The following is a 22,879-nucleotide window of genomic DNA, read 5'->3' on the forward strand; positions in this document are numbered from 1 at the left end:
TAATATGCAGTAACTCACCTTCAAGTCATCAGACATGGTGGTGTGATGGAGGAAAATGAGGAGGATCGAGGATGTGTTTGGTGGTAGGTGCGGTGAGGAGTATGTAAAGACAGGGAGAAGAGGTGGGTGGTCCAGGTCTTGTTGCACGTGTATTTCCGTGGCATTTATATGTTTGACACGATAGATGTGTGCTTATCAAAGCGCTGAGAACGATGGCCGATGATTGAATGTTAGCGGGAGAGCCTGTACATGCTAAAAAGAGGGCAATGTCAAGGTCAGTCATCAGTGAAAGTAGCACGCCAATTTTAAAGGGAACATGCGCATCCTGCGAGGCTTGCTACTCCTGGAATTTTATTGTCTAGTCGTACTCTTCACTTATACACATAGTGATGCAAAATGTAAATTCCAGTGTATTTCATGCTAGGACAATATATATAAACTGCTGAAAGGACGTGCAAAAAAAGTGAAAACACCAGCGAGGGTTTGCGAGAGCATGTCAGAAGGGATAGCAGAGTGCAATGGACGATATTATGAGTGACAAAGAACATGATTGAGACCTAAAACAACAATTAGAATGAGCAAAGACTTAAGCTTAAAGTCACTACATAGTACACACCTACTATGTGACACACGCTGCAAAGGTGGTTAGCAAAGTGGTTTTGTTACGCAAAACCAACGAAAATAAACCCAAGCACCCTTGGACACGATTCAGAACGCGAACAAAAAAGACACACCAAAAGTGCGCCTTGCTTTGAAATTCCACGTACGAGGTGCAGCGTCCAGGACAAGTCCAGAAGCCATGCATGATGATGTAGTAAGTATTTCAAAATGTTTAGTCATTGATGAGTCGGTGGCAGTGGCATCACGTAAGCAACACTGAAATAGAAATTTGAATTGGCATCAAAGGTGGCCGCCTGCACCATGAGTCGATGTATTCCATCTTCACCCAATATATATTCGGTGATTCGCTGTACCCCCTATGTTCCCATCACCTTCAAGGCTTCCCTACATGGCCTCCTCGCCCGGTGCCAATATTTGATATGGTTCCACAGTGCTTGGTTTGATATCTGTGGGCAATCCGGCAGCGGTCACAGCTTCCTGAACATTTCTCAATCGTCCTTCACTAAATAAGCACACAGTAGGTTGCATCCTCTCTTTTCAAGAACTGATCTTTGGTCTATAGATTATCACATGGCTCACGTGTGTTGTCAGTGGAGATCAGAGCGTCTTATGAGCTTGGTCGAATGCTAGGCGGGGGAGAGGTCGTTGGAAGACTTCAAATGTCATGGGATGAGCTACTCGATCATGGAGATGAGCCATTCGGTGAGTGATTCGCTTCTCACTCATGCACATACGCCAACGTCCTGTAGATTTATTGTTCCCACCCGTGCGCGGTGTCCACCCTTCCCTTAAGCTGAAGGCCGCCATTGTGCATGCTTGCGACGATCATGACGACGCACTGTTTGATGTGAGTAACGTTGGTTTCGGTCCTGTTAGCTTTTGCTGACAGAACGCAAACTGCAGTCCCTCGCAGACTGCGAAATTGATCGAGACACAGATGCAGGCCACGCACAATTTGCCGCATACGTGACGAGCGAGACAGTCTCTCGCCTGAAACGTGCTGTGAAGCATTTTCAGTTGGTTCTAGACCGGTGTCCGGTCAGCCATCCAGACCATGCCACGGCTCTCACCAACCTCGCGTGGGCCCGCCTCAAAGGCTACATCCGAAATGATCTTGAAGACATCGATGCCACCACGTCCCTCTTCCGCGACGCCCTTGCATTGCGTCCACAGCCCCATCCCGATCATCCCTTATCTCTATATAATCTCACCGAAGCGCTGAATTGGCGCCACGACAAGAAAAGCACTGCTGCCGACATCCGGGAAGCCGCGCAACTCTATCATGAACTACTGCCTCTCTGTGCAGAGGGCACCTACCTTCGTAGCATCGCAACAGGGAAGAATGGTGTTGATTATGTGATCGGCGGATGCAACGATCTTCCTCTAGACGCATCTGATGAAGGCATCCACCTTCAAAGAGTCATCCTCGAGCTCTGTCATTTGGGCCATCAACTCCGTCCCAGAGCCCTCGACGAGCTTGCACAAGCAGTTCTAGCACGCTTTGATCAGCACGGCAGCATTGATGATCTTGACATGAGCATACAACTTGGTCGTGAAGCCGTGTCTCTGATCCCCGAGGGACATGCTAGCCGTGATATCTACCTGGACAACTTGGCCACCTCACTCACGTCGCGCTTCTATCATCAAGGCAAACTTAATGACCTCGACGAGGCCATCTCTTTCCACGAAGAAGCGTTGCGCCTGCGCCCTGTTGGGCACCAATATCGTAATGTCTCATTGGACAACCTAGGGGGCGTTCTCGTCGACCGTTTCAGAAAACGCGACGACATTGATGACATCACCCGAGCTATCAGCCTCTATCGGGAAGCGCTGACGTTGTGCTCACCTGGGCATCCACATCGTGACACCACGCTTAACAACCTTGCCCTCGCGCTCCAAATCAGATATGAGAAATCCAAAACGCATGTCAATGAGGATCTTAACGAGGCCATTGAGTTGTATCGCGAATCACTTCGGTTAACGCCGCTTGACCATACAGAGCGCCATGCAACTCTTTTGAATTTGAGCATGGTGCTCTGCTCTCGTTTCACGCAAACTCAGAAGAATGAAGATGTCGAGGAGGCCATTGTTCTTTGCCAACAATCATTGGAGGCTTTGCATTCACTGCACCCAGACAGACACTACTCATATTCCAGGCTACGCAAAGCCTATATGTCTCGTTACCGCGTGCAGCACAAGCCTGCCGATCTAGCACTTGCAGTGGACAACTTCAGACTCGCATCACCACATCCCACTCATGGCTTTCCAAACCGCATCATTGAGGCATATGATTGGGCCGTTGCAGCAGAGCAGCATGGTGATGGATCCGTACTGGAGGCCTACTCGACATTTTTCGAGCTTCTGGATGCTCATTTGGCAACACGATCGTCGGCAACTTCACGGCGCGAAGCTGCCGCTGCCTTCGATTATGCCAGATCACTGCCTGTAGATGCAGCCTCGTGTGCTATACGTCATGATAATCTACCACGGGCAGTTGAACTTGTGGAGCAGGGCCGTGGCCAGCAGTGGTCGCTGGCATCTCGACTCAGGACTCCAGTTGAAGACCTCGAGTCAGCAAAACCGACACTGGCGCGCAATTATTTGGAGCTGAGCAAACACGTTTCTAATGCAGCCCAGAGTTCTGCGACCATCACCGACAGAGCTGCCGCTGACCGGGAAGCAACAGAATATAGGATACTTACAAGGCAATGGGAAGCAGCGGTAGCTGAGATACGTGATGTTGCGGCATTCTCGCGGTTCTTGCTCCCACCTTCGTATGAAGACCTCCAAGTGGCAGCGCGCCACGGACCAGTCATCATCCTCATCGCAAGTAAATACTCATGCAGCGCCATCATCGTCCCGACGTCAGGAGACCTCCATCATATTCCTTTGCCGTCCATCGCTCTCGCAGACCTGAAGATTCTCAAGGAACGCTTCGCCAGAGCAATACGAGAAGCACCTCAGATGAACCCAAGGGAGTCGAGGACGGATCTAATAGTTCTCTCGCGCATAATATGGGACCAGATCATGCTACCCATCGTCAACGTACTCGACCACGTCCTCAAACTACAGCGCCGCTCTCGAATCTGGTTGTGTCCCACTGCAGCTTTCACGTCCATTCCTCTCCATGCAGCTCACCCGTTTCAAACAAAGGCGGATCGTTCTGGGAAGGAGCCATGCCTGGAGGATCTCTACATTTGTTCTTACACGCCAACACTTTCGGCTCTGATTAGATCTAGACAGTTCATGAAGAAGCGCGTGTCTCCATCTTTTGTGGCTATCGGACAAGGTCAACCGGATGCAGGGAAAGGCAAGGCGCTCTTGGCTGTCGACAGCGAGCTCGAGCTCGTCCATAAACTCGTCCCCGTGATGGCCAATCGCACCACTATTTCTGGAGACGCAGCCACACGAGCAGGTGCACTCTCAGCTTTGGAGCAGAACACCTGGGTGCACCTTGCTTGTCATGGGAAGCAGGACCCTAAGCAGCCTTACGATTCCCATTTCGTCATGAAGGACGAACATCTAACGCTGCTCGATATCATGGAGAAAGATATTCCGCAGGCTGAGTTCGCATTTTTATCGGCTTGTCACACCGCCGTCGGCGACAAGGAGACACCCGACGAAGTGATTCACCTCGCAGCTGGTCTTCAGTTTTCGGGGTTCAAGAGCGTCATTGGCACGTTGTGGGAGGTCGAAGACTCTGTCGCAAAACACGTTGTCGAAGCTTTCTACAAGTACATGTTCGGAGATTTGAAGGATGGTGGTGTCATGGACTGTACGAAGGCGGCCTGGGCACTCAACTGTGCTACGCACTCGGTGAAGACGAAAGTGCCGCTCGAGCAGAGGATGGTTTTTGTTCATATTGGTGTGTAGTTTTATCTCGCATGGCTTTCATCCTAGTTTTCGGTACAGACTTTTATCGTTCATCCCCTTGGCGTACCTAGCCCGTTCCTTGATAGTTGCTGATCCCCCCTTGTGCTACCGTCGACTCTTAGAAGCGTTTTTTGTAACATCATTTATTACTCGAACTTTTAATGTTCTCAGGAATCAATTTGTTATATTATTGGTCTCCGTTGGGGGCATGCAGTCTACCAGGCAGACTACGGGCACTTACTGAGAAAGTTTGCAGCCACTGGTACCCTCAGTCATATCATGTTCAATATTTTGTGTAAGACGAAAATTACTTGATCACTTTGACCGAGTGTCATCGTCAAGGATGCGTTACCTGGTGTTGACCCCACGCTGGACACGGGTACTAAAGCCTAAGGAAGCCGCCGTTTTCGACAACATTAGGGGCACACGGAGTCGTGAATCACGCCAATTTAGTGATACCATGGGAATCATCCACTGATTCCAATAACGCAGGGTGTAGTGAAAAACTTATGAGACCCAGACCGTGCAGCACGCAAGATGCAATAAGCTGACGATCACGAGCCTCAGGTTCTCCATCTTTTTCATGACGCACGTGCATAGTATTTCAAATGCACAATATTATTGCAACTGCCAATGGAATATCATAAGCTATATACACAGGACATGTATACGGAGTACAAGGCAGCAAGCACATTTCAAACAGGCACATCTTCACCGTGTTCTTGAGAAACTTGGTTCCTCAAGTGGATGCATTGCGCAAAGCTCAAAAAACCGCGCTACCTTTCTCCGTACAGAAAATGGCACGTCCCAGACCTTGAGAGACTTCTTTGCGTGCTGAGGGTTTGAATCTTGTTCCTGCATGGCACGGATGAGTTGTCAGGAACAGCCTATATTAACCAACTTACCCAGCCAATCTTCGTGCCATATTCATGAAATCTTCGATATCCTATTAGCATCGTCAGCACTGTGTCGAGTTATCTAGTGTCAGATATCATATCATCACCATCGAGTTCGTACCAAGATATCTTCTCAATCTCCCAAAGGAAGGTCCACCTCTTCATATCCCTCACGGTAGGGACGGGTGCATGCTTGCTGTTAGAGATAGTTGAAACCAGATCATGTTGACTAAAAGGTTGTCAACTTGTAGCCAACGTTGACGACGGGCTGCTGAATCGAGATCGAGAAATTCGATGGCTGCAACAGAGAAAAGTCAGTGATACAGTTGGGTTAGATAGCTGAGATACGCACCGGCAGAGAATAGCTTGAGCAGTGCCTACTGCTCGTCCGTCAACACCAAGGACCACAGACAGATACATCCGGGCGACCCGAATTCTCGAATCATCACGTCGATGCGTTCCTGACAGAATTAGTTATACCGGTACGGCATGAACGGCACAACAATCAAGAACACAGTCGACTGTCTGGACATTCAGAGTTCATGAAATACTGTGTGACGTGTCTTCAGAAGGAATATAATGTATGATTTGAGAGACAATACTTACATCCCCATGATCTATGACCACCAACGCATTCCACTCGATCGCGAGCTAAGCCACCGTCAGAGATGCATCACGGTTTGCGGATGGTACTTACCAAAGCTAGTTTGGCGGTCCCAGGTTACACATCAGCAAGGTATGGAATGTCATTCGCCCGAACGTCAAGCATCGGGCGCTTGAGCATGTCGCAGATCGCATGAGCGACCGTCTTTTTTCCGTTCCTAGGGTCCCTCTCAGGAGGATATTCTATTCTATATAAGTGATATAGGTAAACGAGAGTGATGCAAAAGTGTCGCTTCAAAACGTACCATGCCTTCCAGAACGTTCCCTGGCTGCGGACTGTCAGGAGAGCATCTAGTAGTATCCTATATGGATTGCACGAGATCCTGCAACAAATGGGTTAGCTTGCGAGACAACGATTCCAGAGTTACTACCGCCCGTACCATAGTCTGTTCATATTGATCGTAAGAAGGTTCATCGCAATCCAAACTCTGAAATGTAATGCGTTCCTGGACACAAAGGTTGGTTTGAAGATCAGTAAAACGTGCAACGTGCTTACATGTTTTTTGATGTTATCCTACAAACTAGGTCAAGCGGTTGACCACAAGTGTCTTCATGTTTTCCAAAGGTAGCTTTGGGAGGTGAGCGGTGATGGAAGAACATGTCTAATTGAGTTAAATGGGGAAGGGTTTGATTTGGGTAGACGACAAAGGTCTGATGTCGGTATCAGGGAATCCATGAAAGTTATATGATACAGAAGACAAGCGTAGAGCAGGGTCCATGCAATAATGAGCTCGAGCATGAGTCAAGGAACAACACTATATTGTGAACCGATGGTCATCAAAGACAGGATGTGGAAATATATGATTGTCCTATGGCGCGAGCTGCATGCGAAGTGGTAAAATACTGAATGTAGTGTCGTTCGTACGTACAAGTCACATTCGGCGGGCTTCATACGAAGGTGGATGAGTGAATTTCAATAGCTTGAGTTTCGCGTTTGATTCTGCGCTTTTACTCTGACCAGGTCTGTTGTGTTTTTAGCTATAATGATGCGTACCGGCTAGTCTCGCAATCAACTTGTTTGTGGTAGTATACGCCAGCCTAGCCACGAGCCTATGGGTCATCTGTACATTTGAGTACATTTTAATATGAGGCAAATTGAACGCACAGAGGATGTTCTATTGATGCATATGTGTGATTTTACAAAGTGCTGAGAACGATGGCCGACGATTGAATATTGAATGTTAGCGGGAGAGCCTGTACATGCTAAAGAAGTGGGCAACGTCAAGGTCAGTCATCAGTGAAAGTAGTGCGCCAAGTTTAAAGGGAACATGCGCATCCTGCGAGGCTTGCTACTCCTGGAATTTTCATCGTCGGGTCGTACCATTCACTTATACACATAGTAATGTGAAATGTAAAATCCAGTGTATTTCATGGTACAGACAATATGAACTGCTGAAAGGACGCGCAAAAAAGTGGAAACACCAGCGAGGGTTTGCGAGAGCATGTCAGAAGGGATAGCAGAGTGCAACGGACGATATTATGAGTGACGAAGAACATGATTGATACCTGGAACAACAGTTAGAATGAGCAAAGACTTGAGCTTGAAGTCGCTACACATCTACTATACACATGCAGCGAAGGTGGTCAGCCGCAATGTGGTTTTATTACGCAAAAGCAACAGAAACAAGCCCAAACACCCTTGGACAAGATTCAGAACGCGCACAAAAAAAGACACACCAAAAGTGCCCCTTGCTTTAGAATTCCACGAGGTGCAGTGTCCAGGCGCATGGATGATGAAATGATGTAGTAAGTGTTTCAAAACGTTGAATCGTTGATGTCGGTGGTACTATCACGTCACGTAAGCATACTGAAATGGAAATTTGAATTGGCATCCTTCAACCAAGTCACGGTGGCCGCCTACACGAACCACGAGTCGATATCCATCTTCACCTCATATATATTCGGTGATTCCTTGTACCCCTATATTCCCATCACCTTCAAGACTTCCCTACATGATATGCTGGCCTGCCAATGATATAGTCCCACCTAGTGCTTGGTTTGATATCTGTGGGCAATCCGGCAGCGGTCACAGCTTCCAGAACATTCGTTAATCGTCCTTCACCGAATAAGCATACGATAGGTTGCATCCTCGCCTTTCAAGGGGACATTCTTTTCTCATTCCTTTATCCAGCTGAGATCATCCTCCCTTCGCTATCGGCGCAATTGGATGAGTCGTATAGAATCATTCGGTTCTTAGCGTGACGTCTTCAGTGGTTTTAACATTATTCGCATTACCATACGAAATACACTCGATTCTACATCTTGCCTTGGTGTGCTAACTGAGTAGTACGATACAAGTCCAATCGCTCTGAGACTCGCATCCCCCCTTCGACCTCGGCCGGCCACTTTCACTGAAGACCGGTCGGTGATCTCCATTCCCAGCGCTTAGTGCAATCATACCAGCGTCTATATCGTGCCGAACAGCCCTCGACAATGTGGAAATACACGTGCAGCATGACCTGAACCCTCAACCTCCCTCTCAGCTGAACTCTATCATATCACATTCCCCATATCTTTACCCTCATCCTTCCTTCTCACTGATTCCGTGGCCCATTCAGCCCATCCTCGATCCTCATCGATTTGCTCCATCCACCATCATGCCTGGTACATCAGAAAGTCGATATATCAGACTGGAAGGCGAGTCCCTCCGAATCACCTTCGTATTTGTTGTTGTCCTCACACAATATCTACAGTCATCAGCGGAAAGAATCTTCAGGTCCCCTCCTGGCGCATTCCTGCTGGCATCCACATATCCATCAATGTCGACTCCCGGAGACGCTGGAAATCAGCCATCAGTGTCTTATCATCTGATAAATCTGCAGCATTGGGGAATACTGTCATTCTGTAAACCCCATGGACACTGTCTGACGCGATGCGAGAACTGATCGTCTGTTTATAGATCATCACACTCCTTACCTGCGTTGTCAGTGGAGATCAGGGCGTCCTATGAGCTTGGTCGAATGCTAGGCGGCGGTGAGGTCGTTGCAGGACTTCAAATGTCATGGGATGAGCTACTGGATCATGGAAATGAGCCATTTGGTGAGTGATTCAGTTCTCGTTCATGCACATACATTAACGTCTCGTAGATTTATCCTTCCCACCCATGCGAGGCGTCCACCCTTCCCTTAAGCTGAAGGCTGCCATTGTGCATGCTTGCGATGATCAGGACGACGCACTGATTGATGTGAGTGACACTGGCATTCTGTCCTGTTAGCTTTTGTTGACAGAACACAAACTGCAGTCCCTCGCAGACTGTGAGATTGCTCGACACACAGATGCGGGCCACGCACAATTTGCCGCATACGTGACGAGCAAGACAGTCTCTCACCTGAACGATGCTGTAAAGCATTTTGAGTTAGTTCTAGGACCAGTGTCCGGTCAGCCATCCAGACCATGCAATGGCTCTCACCAACCTTGTGTGGGCCCTGCCTTCAAGGCTACATCCGAAATGATTTTGAAGACATCGATGCCACTACTTCCCTCTTCCATGATGCCCTTGCATTGCGTCCGCAGCCCCATCCCGATCATCCCTTATCTCTATACGATCTCATTCAAGCGCTGATTTGGCGCCACTCCAAGAAAGGTACTGTTGCCGACATCCGGGAAGCCGCCCAACTGTATCATGAACTACTGCCTCTCTGTCCAGAGGGCACCTACCTTCATAGCATCGCGGCAGGGAAGAATGGTGTTGATTATGTGATTAGCAGATGCAACAAACTTCCAATAGACGCATCTGATGAAGGCATCCACTTTCGAAGAGTCGTCCTCGGGCTCTGTCCTCTGGGCCATCAACTCCGTCGGAGAGCCCTCGACAAGCTTGCGCTAGCAGTTAAAGCATGCTTTGGTCAGCACGGCAGCATCGATGATCTTGACACGAGCATACAACTTCGTCGTGAAGCTGTGTCTCTGTGCCCCGAGGGACATGCTGGCCGTGATACCTACTTGAACAATTTGGCCGTCTCACTCGCGTCGCGCTTCAATCATCAAGGCAAACCTAATGACCTCGATGAGGCCATCTCTTTCCACGAAGAAGCATTGCGCCTGCGCCCTGTTGGGCACGAATCTCGTGATTTCTCATTGAACAACCTAGGGGGCGTTCTCGTCCAACGTTTCAACAAATGCGGCGACATTGATGACATCACCCGAGCTATCAGCTTCCGTCGCGAGGCACTGACGTTGTGCCCACCTGGGCATCCACATCTTGACACCACGCTTAACAACCTTGCCCTCGCGCTCAACACCAGATACGACAACACGCATGTTAATGAGGATCTTAACGAGGCGATTGATTTGTATCGCGAATCCCTTCGGTTAGTGCGGCTTGACCATCCAGAGCGCCACAAAACTCTTCTCAATTTGAGCTCAGTGCTCTGCTCTCGTTTCACGCAAACTCAGAATAATGAAGATGTCGAGGAGGCCATTGTTCTTTGCCAACAATCATTGGAGGCTTTGCATTCACTGCACCCAGACAGACACCACTCATATTTAAGGCTACGCGAAGCCTATATGTCTCGTTACTGCGTGCAGTACAAGCCTGCCGATCTAGCACTTGCAGTGGACAACTTCAGACTCGCATCACGACACCCCACTCGTGGCTTTCCACACCGCATCATTTTGGCATATAAGTGGGCCGTTGCAGCAGAGCAGCATGGTGATGGATCCGCACTGGAGGCCTACTCGACATTTTTAGAGCTTCTGGATGCTCATTTGTCAACACGATCGTCGGCAACTTCACGGCGCGAAGCTGCCGCTGCCTTCCATTATGCCAGATCACTGCCTGTAGATGCAGCCTCATGTGCTATACGTCGTGATAATCTACCACGGGCAGTTGAACTTGTGGAGCAGGGCCGTGGCCAGCAGTGGTCGCTGGCATCTCGACTCAGGACTCCAGTTGAAGACCTCGAGTCAGCAAAACCGACACTGGCGCGCAATTATTTGGAGCTGAGCAAGCGCGTTTCCAATGCAGCTCAGAGTTCTGCGACCATCACCGACAGAGCTGCTGCTGATCAGGAAGCAACAGAGTATAGGAGACTTACAAGACAATGGGAAGCCACGGTAGCTGAGATACGTGATGTTCCGGCGTTCTCGCGGTTCCTGCTCCCACTTTTGTATGAAGACCTCCAAGCGGCAGCGCGCCAGGGCCCGGTCATCATCCTCATTGCCAGCCAATACTCATGCAGCGCCATCATCGTCCCCACATCAGGAGACCCCCATCACGCTCCTTTGCCGTCTGTCACCCTTGCAGATCTGACCAATCTCAAGGATAGCTTCGCCAGGGCAATACGAGAAGCATCTCGGATGAACCCAGGGGAGTCGAGGACGGATCTCATAGTGCTCTCGCGGATAATATGGGACCAGATCATGCTACCCATCGTCAACGTACTCGAGCACGTCCTCAAACTAAAGCGTCGCTCTCGAATCTGGTTGTGTCCCACTGCAGCTTTCACGTCTATTCCTCTCCATGCAGCTCATCCGTTTCAAACAAAGGCGGATCGTTCTGGGAAGGAGCCATGCCTGGAGGATCTCTACATTTGCTCTTACACGCCGACACTTTCTGCTCTGATTAGATCTAGACAGTTCATGAAGAAGCGCGCGCCTCCGTCCTTCGTGGCGATCGGACAGGGTCAACCGGGTGCAGGGAAGGGCAAGGCGCTCTTGGCAGTCGAAAGCGAGCTCGAGCTCGTCCATAAGCTCGTCCCCGCGACGGCCAACCGCACCACTATTTCTGGCGACGCAGCCACACGAGCAGGTGCACTCGAAGCCTTGCAGCAGAACACCTGGGTGCACCTTGCTTGTCATGGGAAGCAGGACCCTAAGCAGCCTTACGATTCCCATTTTGTCATGAGAGACGAACATTTGACGCTTCTCGATATCATGGAGAGACATCTTCCGCAGGCCGAGTTCGCGTTCTTATCGGCTTGTCACACTGCTGTGGGCGATGAGGAGACGCCCGACGAAGTGATCCACCTAGCAGCTGGTATTCAGTTTTCGGGGTTCAAGAGCGTCGTTGGCACGTTGTGGGAGGTCGACGACTCTGTCGCAAAACACGTCGTCGAGGCTTTCTACAAGTATATGTTCGGAGATTTGAAGGATGGTGGTGTCATGGACTGTACGAAGGCGGCCTGGGCGCTCAACTGTGCTACGCACTCGGTGAAAACGAAAGTGCCGCTCGAGCAGAGGATGGTTTTTGTTCATATTGGTGTGTAATTCTATGTCGTATTGCTGTCTAGTACATATTCACGTGTTGTTGATCTGCCATTCTCTTTCATCCTGTTGCCCTGATATATATTCTTGCGCTCTTAGACTAGCTATCTTGTTTTCCGTATACTGTTGTTTTTTGTCGACTAGAATGTTCACCAAAGTTCTTGTGTGCTCGACTCGTCTGCAACCTCGTCTTTTACATGAGTACTTAGATAGAGTCGAGGCAGTGAGTCACGCTACATATAGCTCTGTACATCGTCAAATTAACATAGGAGATACTTCAGGCGGAACTTATCAAGGCGTCATCTATGCTCCTGTCAAACATTGGCCCGCCTGCATCCAGCACCAAAATCAATGAACCGACAGCTCGAGGTACCGAGTCCTCCACACGCTAGGATACAGATCTAAAAATCATTGCGTAGACTTATCGTGGTTAGCTATCGTAAACTGCACGAACAATGGTAATCATACGAGTCCTATCCCCCCAGAGTGATCAGAGTCAATGAACCCGGGCTCACAGTGCGCAACGCAATCATTCCTCCCTGTCCATTTGTACACATCAAGTGTCCCCTCTTATAGCCCGTCCTCTTTGTTGGAGGGACGTTGGTATCTCCAGAGGAAGCTGACCGGTGAAAATGAGCTCCGACAACCCAGAGGACGAGGCAAGAGAACTCACGACTTGCCACTCCCATAATACCCTCCTCTTTCCAACCACAATCCACCCCCCATCCACACGCCGAAAATCGCATTCCTTGCATCTTTGATCACAACTAGAGCTCCTTTCGTTGCACCTGGCGTCGAGGGTAATTTGGGTTCACATATGGAATACAGCGTATTCAACGAGATACCGTGGAAGACGAGTGAGTGCTGGAAGGTGGGTACGAATCTGGAAGAGTGTATGAGTGAGTACTGGGTGCATGCACTAAACAAGGATTACGGACGAGATTTGCGATGGGTTCGCTCAGAACTACTGATGTGCCCTCTCTCCTTCCAACAAGATTGAGAACATGGATATTCTTCCCTTTCCCTAGCACGCCCTTTACTTAACTCATTTCCTCGTCCTGGAGTGCGTCTGAGAAGCCCTTATGCCAGATCCGATCGCCTGCGAAACCAGGGGCACCGGATGGTGGAATGTAAGGGTGGGTGGCAAAAGGGGTGCCACGCGTGATGCCAGATGTCTGATGCGCCACATGCATGTGCGTTGGCTGAGGTAGGTTACTAGGTGCTGGATGTACCAAACTTGATGTAGAAGATCCTGTGGATTGTCTAGATCGAGCAGATGGCAGGAACGCCGAGACCCAGGTGGAGGAAAGGCGGGATAACCTGGAGGCGTGGCTGGGGAAGAGGGAAACGACGAGGTTGACGCGGAAGGGATGTTTGCCGATGGAGGCGAGGCCGCTGCGCTGAGACGGGGAGGAGGAGGTTTGCGTATATTCACAGGGGACGCAGAGCTTTACGCTCGTAGTGGGCACAGGCAACTTGTGTGGGGGAGGAGAAGGAGGCTTGACATTCGAATAAGGGAGATAATGGAGGTTGACTGTGCTCCCGAAGAAAATACAAAGGATCATCTTCATCCCCAAGCAACTCATCAAGGACAACGCGTCTATTCTGCTCGGAAGCTGTTTTTGCACTGGAGGGAAACTGATCAAAGTAATGCAAGCTTGCATTCCCAGCGATGGCAGGTCTCTAAGACTTCAGGGCGACAGGCTCCAGCACCGGAAAGTCAAATGAAAGCGGGTCCTGAGAAGCAGGCACCCACCGAATTCGGAGTCTATGCTAGCCGTGCGATTTATGTGGTGCTGCGGGCGACTTGTTGAGGGCTGATCGCGAAAGATAGGTGTTGGAGTTGCCGGGGGCGTTGCGGGGGAGAACAAAGTTGCGAAACGGTCGATCTCAGCTCCGTCGAGTGGGTTGATGCGTGAAAAAATTGGTTGGGGTTGTGCAATTGGCATCTGGTGGGACCGCCGTGTATGATCATGAGAGGGTAGGGGGATCAGCAGTTGGGTGGTCATCGTCATTTCGTTATATGATGGTGTTCTGAGAATCGGATTGTCTCAGCATTCACATTCAACGAGAACGGACATACGTGCAAGTTTATAACATGAGGTGCGAGTTAGCTATGGCCTTTGAGCTGCAAGAAAACCTGATGGACACGATGTAGTTAGTGAAAGTTGGTGTTATAGGAAGCGAGATAGCCGGTTCGTGAACGCTCTTCTAAGGCTGATGACCATTTATTGTATGAAAGCTGCAGTAGACTGACCTGCTCAGTAAATATGACAAGAGTGAGCGCTGAGCTCTGTGCATGCACATTTCATGAGTGGCGTTGCGCTGGATGAATGAGGCCGTTTGCGCACTCATAGAAGTACAGGTGGAATGCGTGTATGCTGAGCGCTGAGATTGTAAACTCCTTAGGTCTCTTTACTCCTGGTGAAGTACAGGTGATACTCACAAAGACTTTCGAAGATAATGAAAAGCAAGCACTAGCTAGGCCGTCCTGGCAAGTCGCGATTGAGTAATAATGAATACGTCACAGCCACCCGGCCATCATGTTTACAGTTTACTAGCCCGCACCAACTGCCGCACGCATTAATACGGCTTTGCAAACTACAAATATCCCAATAGTAATGTGAGTAATGACCGTCTTCAAATACTGGTCTATGTACTACTTGTAGAAGACCTAACTGAAACGCTGCCCCAGAATTACACCTCAAATTGAAGAACCCAAGGTATGTACGAGCTTGGATCGGAGCCCACAGGTCTATTGACAGGTCCAAGATTCTACAGCATCCATCGTGCAAGCTCCGTTTACTCAAGGTGAGTGGTACCTGCCTCGAGGAGTCAGGGTGACTTTCTTGGTGAGGACATTTATATCATAGGCACAGGCAGCCTGAGTGTCCCCTTGCTGGGTCTCTGTCTTCCCATGTTCTGTTCGCACAGGCGCCGACGAAAGATCCGCACGAAAGACTCCATCTCGCTTCCTATTACAAGCAACCATACCCCAGAACTCCCACCAGAAAACGACGCACCCCTCTGCTCAACATGCTCTTCCCTCGACCTCCATGCAATCCTTCACGACGGCGTCCCAGAAAAACACCCAATCCCCATCGGTCACCTCACAGACATCCTTAACAAGTCCAACGAATGCGGACTGTGCAACCTCATAGCTATCGTCATCCGTCGCGCGTGGAACCTGGATAAGCTGCCTCATATCGACATTTCTGATATTACCTGTGCGCTGTATGCGATAGAGTGCGGGTATCCGAACATTCCGGATTATATATCTGCTGTACGCAGGGATATCTGTCATCGGCTGCATATTCAGACCTTTGATAGACCTCGGGATGTTACAGCTGCCATGGTCGCCGCGCAGTCAAACCTCTTGCTGGATATTCAGCTCCTTGGAGAAGATGCTTCCAAGGTTGGGAGGACGAAAGAACTTCATGGCAGGAGGGTTGGTCAGAATGTTGATATCGCCCTGTTGAAGAGATGGATCCACATCTGTGAACGCGAGCATGGGGAGCTATGTGAAACGGTATGGTGGAGGGGTACTGGAGATGTTCTTCCGAAGAGCATGAGAGTCGTGGATGTAACTCGAATGGCCGTGGTTCGCGCTCCGCCATCCTGCCGTTTCGTCGCTCTTAGCTACCTCTGGGGAGGTACGGGAGAAGAGTACTGGACGACACGGGCAAATATCAAGCTGCGCAGAGCACAAGGCGGCCTTGATGTATCAGTGCTACCATCCACGATCTTAGACACCATTCAACTCGTCCGCCAGCTCGGCGAGCGGTACCTTTGGGTTGACGCGTTGTGTATCGTGCAGGATGACCATAAGGACAAAACAGAGCAGATCGGTGTAATGGAGCTTATCTATGGCAGCTCCGCATTCACAATCTTCGCTGCAGGCGGCACCTCCGCGCATGATCCTCTCCCAGGCATCCGCCCAGGGACCAGGAATCCCAAACAACGAATAGCTAAAATACAAGGCCTTCACCTCGCCGTCCCCCTCGTCCTCCCCCGTGAGGCCATAGCAAGCTCTGCATGGGACACACGTGGCTGGACATATCAAGAACTCATGCTCTCGCGCCGCCGCATCTTCTTGACCCCCCATCATGTTCACTTTGAATGCACAGGGGATGTATGGAGCGAAGATGTGATTGCAGAGCGTATCAACCTCCCCTGGCAATCGCACCCCCTGAAGTTCGGCGGTGCAGGTGGATTCACGTCCGTGCGTGCTCCACCGCAGGGGGTGAGTCATATATATACGGGGCACTACATGAGCATCATCGGAAAGTATACGCAACGCAGGCTTACTATGGAATCAGACATCGTGAACGCTGTTACGGCGCTCATCAATGCTATGGCCAAGGGGTTCAAGCTCGCTGGTGGTAACCCTGGTCAAGCATTCCGTTTTGGGATGCCCATCGTTGACCTAGAACTTGCGTTAGTGTGGCAGCCAACGTCCAATACATCATGTGTGCGGCGCGCGACTGGGGATGGAAATATGACGCTGTGGCCATCCTGGTCATGGGCTGCATGGCGGGGTGCTGTCCGGTATAGCGAAGTGAGCTTGTTCGTCGATGCACAGCACGGGGGCTTTTCTCCGTGGATAACCCAGTCACTGGTGGAACAGTGGCACATGGTGGATGATGATGGTCGACTTGTTCCCCAGGATGTTGAACGTACTGGTCGGATGGCAGGATCTGTTGAAGAAGCAAACTCCAGTCCATACGTCATTCCGAAAGGCAATATCGACGCACAAACTCTGATTACAGAGAATGGGCCCCTGCAGCCTGGGACGTTAGTATTCAGAACTCGTTCAGCTCGTTTCAACGTTACGAAAGCAGACGATGTCGTCGGTGCTGATCCCAAGGCTAACTACGCCACATATTCCATACTATCTGACGTTCCTCAACCATCAACGTTAGTAGGGCGCGTCATCCTTCCGCGTTCCACCAATTCACCGACTTCATGTGAATTTATTGTTCTGTCTCGCGCAGACGAAACCAAAGGGTTGTACGATGAGGACACACTGGGGAAACGATATCTCGGATGCATGTTGTATGTGATGGCGGTGCAGAAGATGCAGGATGAAAAACGCATGGAGCGAGTTGGGGTTGGGGTTATATTTGAACATGCTTGGCCGAACTCGACAGGGGAGCAGAAGGTTGTTCTGTTAGGATAGCAGTAAAGACCGGTGAAGTTACTCAAATAGATCGAACTGAACGGGCCCCAGCTGTGGCATCGAGCGTTGATTTAGAAACTACTGAGTATTATAATCATAATCTTAAAATTCCAGTTTTCTGTACAGCTTAGAAGAAGCGCGAGCAAATACCGAAAATCAAATTCCTTGCAAACGTCCCTAATTACATAATACTCTCGATCACCGTCAGCTAACCTTGTTCGAGGATGACATCGATGACGCGACGCGTCGACGTGGTAAAGTGGCCGCCCGCACCACGAGTCGACGTCCATCTATCTGGTGATTCACTGTACATTACATCCCTCCTTCATCGAAGCCCCATTTGGTTCTTCTTACTAGCGTGCCATCTTCAGTGGTTTTAACATTGTTCGCATTACCATGCGAAATATACTCGATTCTGCATCTTGCCATGGTGTGCTAACTGAATAGTACGATGTAAGTCCAATCACTCTGAGACTCGCATCCCCCTTCAACCTCGGCTGGCCACTTTCACTCAAGACTGGTCATGACATTGACATTGTCTATTTTAGATTCTTCCACTAATGTTGGTCGGTGATCTCCATTCCCAGTGCTAATGCAATCATGCCAGCGTCTATATCGTGCCGAACGGCCCTCGACAATATGGAAATACACGTGTAGCATAACCTGAACCCTCGACCTCTCAGCTGAACTCTATCCTCATTCCCCATATCTTTGCCCCCGTCCTCCCTTCTCACTAATTCTGTGGCCCACTCAGCCCATCCTCGACACTCATCAATTTGCTCCATCCACCATTATGCTTGGTAGCTCAGAAAGCCGATATAGACTGGAAGGCGAGTCCCTCCGAACTACTGTATCTGTTATCATCCTCACACAATATCTACAGTCATCAGCGGAAAGAATCTTCGAGTCCCCTCCTGGCGCATCCCTGCTGGCATCTACATATCCATCAATGTCGACTCCAGGAGGCGCTGGAAATCAGCCGTCAGTGTCTTATCATCTGATGAATCTGTAGCTTGGGGGAATACTGTCACTCTGTAAAGTCCATAGATACTTTCTGACGCGATGCGAGAACTGAGTGTCGGTTGATAGATCATCACACTCTTCACCTGCATTGTCGGTGGAGATCAGGGCCTCCTTTGAGCTTGGTAGAATGCTAGGCGGTGGAGAGGTCATCGGCGAGCTTCAAATGTCGTGGGATGAGCTACTTAATCATGGAGATGAGCCATTTGGTGAGTAGTTCGCTTCTCGTTTATGCACATACACTAACGTCTCGTAGATTTATCCTTCCCACCCGTGCGCGGTGTCCACCCTTCCCTCAAACTGAAGGCTACCATTGTTCATGCTTGCGATGATCAGGACGACGCACTGTTTGATGTGAGTGGCGCTGGTATCTGTCCTATTAGCTTTTGCTGACAGAACGCAAATTGCAGTCCCTCGTAGACTGCGAGATTGCTCGAGACACAGATGCGGGCCACGCACAATTTGCCGCATACATGAAGAGCAAGACAGTCTCTCACCTGAACGACGCTGTAGAGCATTTTCAGTTGGTTCTGGACCATTGTCCGGTTAGCCATCCGGACCATGCCACAGCTCTCACCAACCTCGCGTGGGCCCGCCTCCAAGGCTACATCCGGAATGATCTTGAAGACATCGATGCCACCACTTCCCTCTTCCGCGACGCCCTTGCATTGCGTCCGCAGCCCTATCCCGATCATCACTTATCTTTATACAATCTCACCGAAGCGCTGATTTGGCGCCACAAGAAGAAAAGGACTGCTGCCGACATCTGGGAAGCCGCCCGACTTTATCATGAACTACTGCCTCTCTGTCCAGAGGGCACCTACCTTCGTAGCATCGTGGCAGGAAAGAATGGTGTCGACTATGTGATCGGCGGATGCAACAAACTTCCAATAGACGCATCTGATGAAGGTATTCATCTTCGAAGAGTTGTCCTCGAGCTCTGTCCTCTGGGCCATCAACTCCGTCCCAGAGCCCTCAACGAGTTTGCACAAGCACTTCAAACATGCTTTGACCAGCACGGCAGCATCGATGATCTTGACACGAGCATACAGCTTGGTCGTGAAGCCGTGTCTCTGTGCCCCGAGGGACAAGCTGACCGTGATACCTACTTGAACAACTTGGCCGTCTCACTCGCATCGCGCTTCAATCATCAAGGCAAACCTAATGACCTCGATGAGGCCATCTCTTTCCACGAAGGAGTGTTGCACCTGCGCCCTGTTGGGCACAAATATCGTGATTTCTCATTGGACAACCTAGGGAGCGTTCTCGTCCAACGTTTTAACAAACATGGTGACATTGATGACATCACCCGAGCCATCAGCCTCCATCGTGAGGCACTGACGTTGCGCCCACCTGGGCATCAACATCGTGACATCACGCTTAACAACCTGGCCCTCGCACTCGACACCAGATATGACAAATCGCATGTTAGGGAGGATCTAAATGAGGCCATTGATTTATATCGCGAATCCCTTCGGTTAATGCGGCTTGACCATCCAGAGCGCCATAAAATTCTTTTCAATTTGAGCTCCGTGCTCTGCTCTCGGTTCGAGCAAACTCAGAAGAATGAAGATGTCGAGGAGGCCATTGTTCTTTGCCAACAATCATTGGAGGCTTTGCATTCACTGCACCCAGACAGACACCACTCATATTTCATGCTACAGGAAGCCTATATGTCTCGTTACTGCGTGCAGTACAAGCCTGCCGATCTGGCGCTTGCAGTGGACAACTTCAGACTCGCATCACGACACCCCACTCATGGCTTTCCGAACCGCATCATACAGGCATATGAGTGGGCCTGTTGCAGCAGAGCAGCATGGTGATGGATCCGCACTGGAAGCCTACTCGACATTTTTAGAGCTTCTGGATGCTCATTTGTCAACACGATCGTCGGCAACTTCACGGCGCGAAGCTGCCGCTGCCTTCCAATATGCCAGATCACTGCCTGTAGATGCAGCCGCATGTGCTATACGTCATGATAATCTACCACGGGCAGTTGAACTTGTGGAGCAGGGCCGTGGCCAGCAGTGGTCGCTGGCATCTCGACTCAGGACTCCAGTTGAAGACCTCGAGTCGGCAAAACCGACACTAGCGCGCAATTATGTAGAGCTGAGCAAACTCATTTCCAATGCAGCACAGAATTCTGCAACCATCACCGACAGAGCTGCTGCTGATCGGGAAGCAACAGAGTATAGGAGACTTACAAGGCAATGGGAAGCCGCGGTAGCTGAGATACGCAATCTTCCAGCGTTCTCGCGGTTCCTGCTTCCACCTTCATATGAAGACCTCCAAGCGGCAGCGCGCCAGGGACCGGTCATCATCCTCGTTGCAAGTGAATACTCATGCAGCGCCATCATCGTCCCGACGTCAGGGGAACCCTATCATGTTCCTTTGCCGTCTGTCACCCTTGCAGATCTGACCAATATCAAGGACCGCTTCGCCAGGGCAATACGAGATTCATCTCGAATGAACCCAGGGGAGTCGAGGACGGATCTAATAGTTCTCTCACGGATAATATGGGACCAGATCATGCTACCCATCGTCAACGTCCTCGAGCATGTTCTCAAACTAAAGCGCCGCTCTCGAATCTGGTTGTGTCCCACTGCAGCTTTCACGTCTATTCCTCTCCATGCAGCTCATCCGTTTCAAACAAAGGCGGATCGTTCTGGGAAGGAGCCATGCCTGGAGGATCTCTACATCTGCTCATACACGCCGACACTTTCTGCTCTGATCAGATCTAGACAGTTGATGAAGAAGCGCGTGTCTCCGTCCTTTGTGGCGATCGGACAGGGTCAACCGGGTGCAGGGAAGGGCAAGGCGCTCTTGACTGTCGACAGCGAGCTGGAGCTTGTCCATAAGCTCGTCCCTGCGACGGCCAACCGCACCACTGTTTCTGGCGACAAAGCCACACGAGCAGGTGCACTCTCAGCTTTGCAGCAGAACATCTGGGTGCACCTTGCTTGTCATGGGAAGCAGGACCCTAAGCAGCCTTACGATTCCCATTTTGTCATGAGAGACGAACATTTGACGCTGCTCGATATCATGGAGAGACATATTCCGCAGGCCGAATTCGCGTTCTTGTCGGCGTGTCATACCGCCGTTGGTGACGAGGAGACACCCGACGAAGTGATTCACCTCGCAGCTGGTATTCAGTTTTCGGGGTTCAAGAGCGTCGTTGGCACGTTGTGGGAGGTCGACGACTCTGTCGCAAAGCACGTCGTCGAATCTTTCTACACATACATGTTCAGAGATTTGAAGGATGGTGGTGTCATGGACTGTACGAAGGCGGCCTGGGCGCTCAACTGTGCTACGCACTCGGTGAAAACGAAAGTGCCGCTCGAGCAGAGGATGGTTTTTGTTCATATTGGTGTGTAATCCTATGTCGTATTGCTGTCTAGTACATATTCACGTGTTGTTGATCTGCCATTTTCTTTCATCCTGTTGTACAAATGACCCTGATATATATTCTTGCGCTCTAGCTATCTTGTTTTCGTATATATACTCTGTTGTTTTTTGTCGACTAGGATGTTCACCAAAGTTCTTATGTGCTCGACTCGTCTGCAACCTTGTCTTTTACATGAGTACTCAGATAGAGTCGAGGCAATGAGTCACGGTGTAGCTCTGTACATTGTGAGATTAGCATAGGAGATACGCCGAGCGGAACCTATCAAAGTGTCGTCTATGCTCCTGTCAACCATTGGTCCGCCTACATCCAGCACTAAAATCAATGAATGACATTGCAAGGCTTGGCAGCTGAGAGCCACAAGTGAAAGGGACACATTTCCTATGTTGGATCACTCGAGGTACCGAGCCCTCCGCAAGCTAGGATACAAATCTAAAAATTGTTGCGCAGACTTATCGTGGTTAGCTATCATAAACACAAACTGTACGAAAAATGGTAATCATATGAGTCCTATCCCCCAGAGTGGTCAGAGCCAGGATACTCTGCTATAGCCTTCTCTGTCGAAGAGCGTGCTGCAATATCTGCGTGAGTGCTAGCGTGGCTACAATGAATGAGCAACGGGAGAGTTGAACGATCCTGCCCAACAGCCTTCCAATATTCTGACGGATTATTGAAATCCCGAAGCATCATCTCCTGCGGTTGACAGTCCTTGTGTCCACATATGACAACCAGTTGAGGGCGACCCTATGTCAATGAATACCCTGCCGATGGATCTCATCGATCGCAACATTATCCTGTCCAAACATGAGCATGAAAAACGACAACAAAAGATACAAAACGAACGCCCAAAACAGTTTTAGTATTTTCATCCATTTTATCACTGAGCTCTTTGATGTCGTGCTTCAGCCCAGCATTTTCCCGCCTCAGCTCTTCGATGTTGGACTTCAGCCCAGCAAGCTCTTTGACGTCGTGCTTCAGCTCAGCATTTTCGCGCCTCAGCTCAGCTATGTCACGCCCAAT

General features: G+C 50.0%; 5 protein-coding genes across 5 annotated transcripts; 4 read left to right on the top strand and 1 right to left on the bottom strand.

Annotated features, from left to right (window-relative positions):
* The first annotated feature begins 1,125 nt into the window (after positions 1-1,125).
* F5147DRAFT_841537 (CHAT domain-containing protein) lies at positions 1,126-4,712 on the top strand. The gene is made up of 3 exons (XM_041444386.1): positions 1,126-1,323; positions 1,371-1,468; positions 1,525-4,712. The coding sequence occupies exons 1-3, from the start codon at positions 1,245-1,247 to the stop codon at positions 4,492-4,494; spliced, it is 3,147 nt and encodes a 1,048-aa protein (XP_041285009.1). The 5' UTR covers positions 1,126-1,244; the 3' UTR covers positions 4,495-4,712.
* A 3,938-nt stretch (positions 4,713-8,650) lies between these two features.
* F5147DRAFT_781544 (CHAT domain-containing protein) lies at positions 8,651-12,260 on the top strand (the record flags this gene model as incomplete). The annotated part of the gene is made up of 6 exons (XM_041442663.1): positions 8,651-8,713; positions 8,770-8,897; positions 8,953-9,092; positions 9,140-9,237; positions 9,295-9,430; positions 9,490-12,260. The coding sequence occupies 6 exons, from the start codon at positions 8,651-8,653 to the stop codon at positions 12,258-12,260; spliced, it is 3,336 nt and encodes a 1,111-aa protein (XP_041285010.1).
* A 495-nt stretch (positions 12,261-12,755) lies between these two features.
* On the bottom strand, positions 12,756-13,429 carry F5147DRAFT_557244 (uncharacterized protein; the record flags this gene model as incomplete). The annotated part of the gene is given in 5 exon segments (XM_041430524.1): positions 12,756-12,826; positions 12,857-12,876; positions 12,931-13,163; positions 13,178-13,275; positions 13,303-13,429. Coding segments are annotated over 5 exon segments (549 nt in total), but the record flags the coding sequence as incomplete, so codon positions are not given.
* A 1,374-nt stretch (positions 13,430-14,803) lies between these two features.
* F5147DRAFT_728646 (heterokaryon incompatibility protein-domain-containing protein) lies at positions 14,804-17,500 on the top strand. Its single transcript, XM_041439332.1, has 4 exons — positions 14,804-14,880; positions 14,953-14,980; positions 15,030-15,068; positions 15,131-17,500. The coding sequence occupies exon 4, from the start codon at positions 15,175-15,177 to the stop codon at positions 17,434-17,436; it is 2,262 nt and encodes a 753-aa protein (XP_041285012.1). The 5' UTR covers positions 14,804-14,880; positions 14,953-14,980; positions 15,030-15,068; positions 15,131-15,174; the 3' UTR covers positions 17,437-17,500.
* A 1,429-nt stretch (positions 17,501-18,929) lies between these two features.
* F5147DRAFT_644539 (CHAT domain-containing protein) lies at positions 18,930-22,007 on the top strand (the record flags this gene model as incomplete). The annotated part of the gene is made up of 2 exons (XM_041433144.1): positions 18,930-20,177; positions 20,272-22,007. The coding sequence occupies 2 exons, from the start codon at positions 18,930-18,932 to the stop codon at positions 21,829-21,831; spliced, it is 2,808 nt and encodes a 935-aa protein (XP_041285013.1). The 3' UTR covers positions 21,832-22,007.
* Positions 22,008-22,879: the final 872 nt, after the last annotated feature.

This window comes from Suillus discolor (genome assembly GCF_016758755.1).
Source record: "Suillus discolor strain FC423 chromosome Unknown F5147scaffold_141, whole genome shotgun sequence".
Lineage (NCBI taxonomy): Eukaryota > Fungi > Basidiomycota > Agaricomycetes > Boletales > Suillaceae > Suillus > Suillus discolor.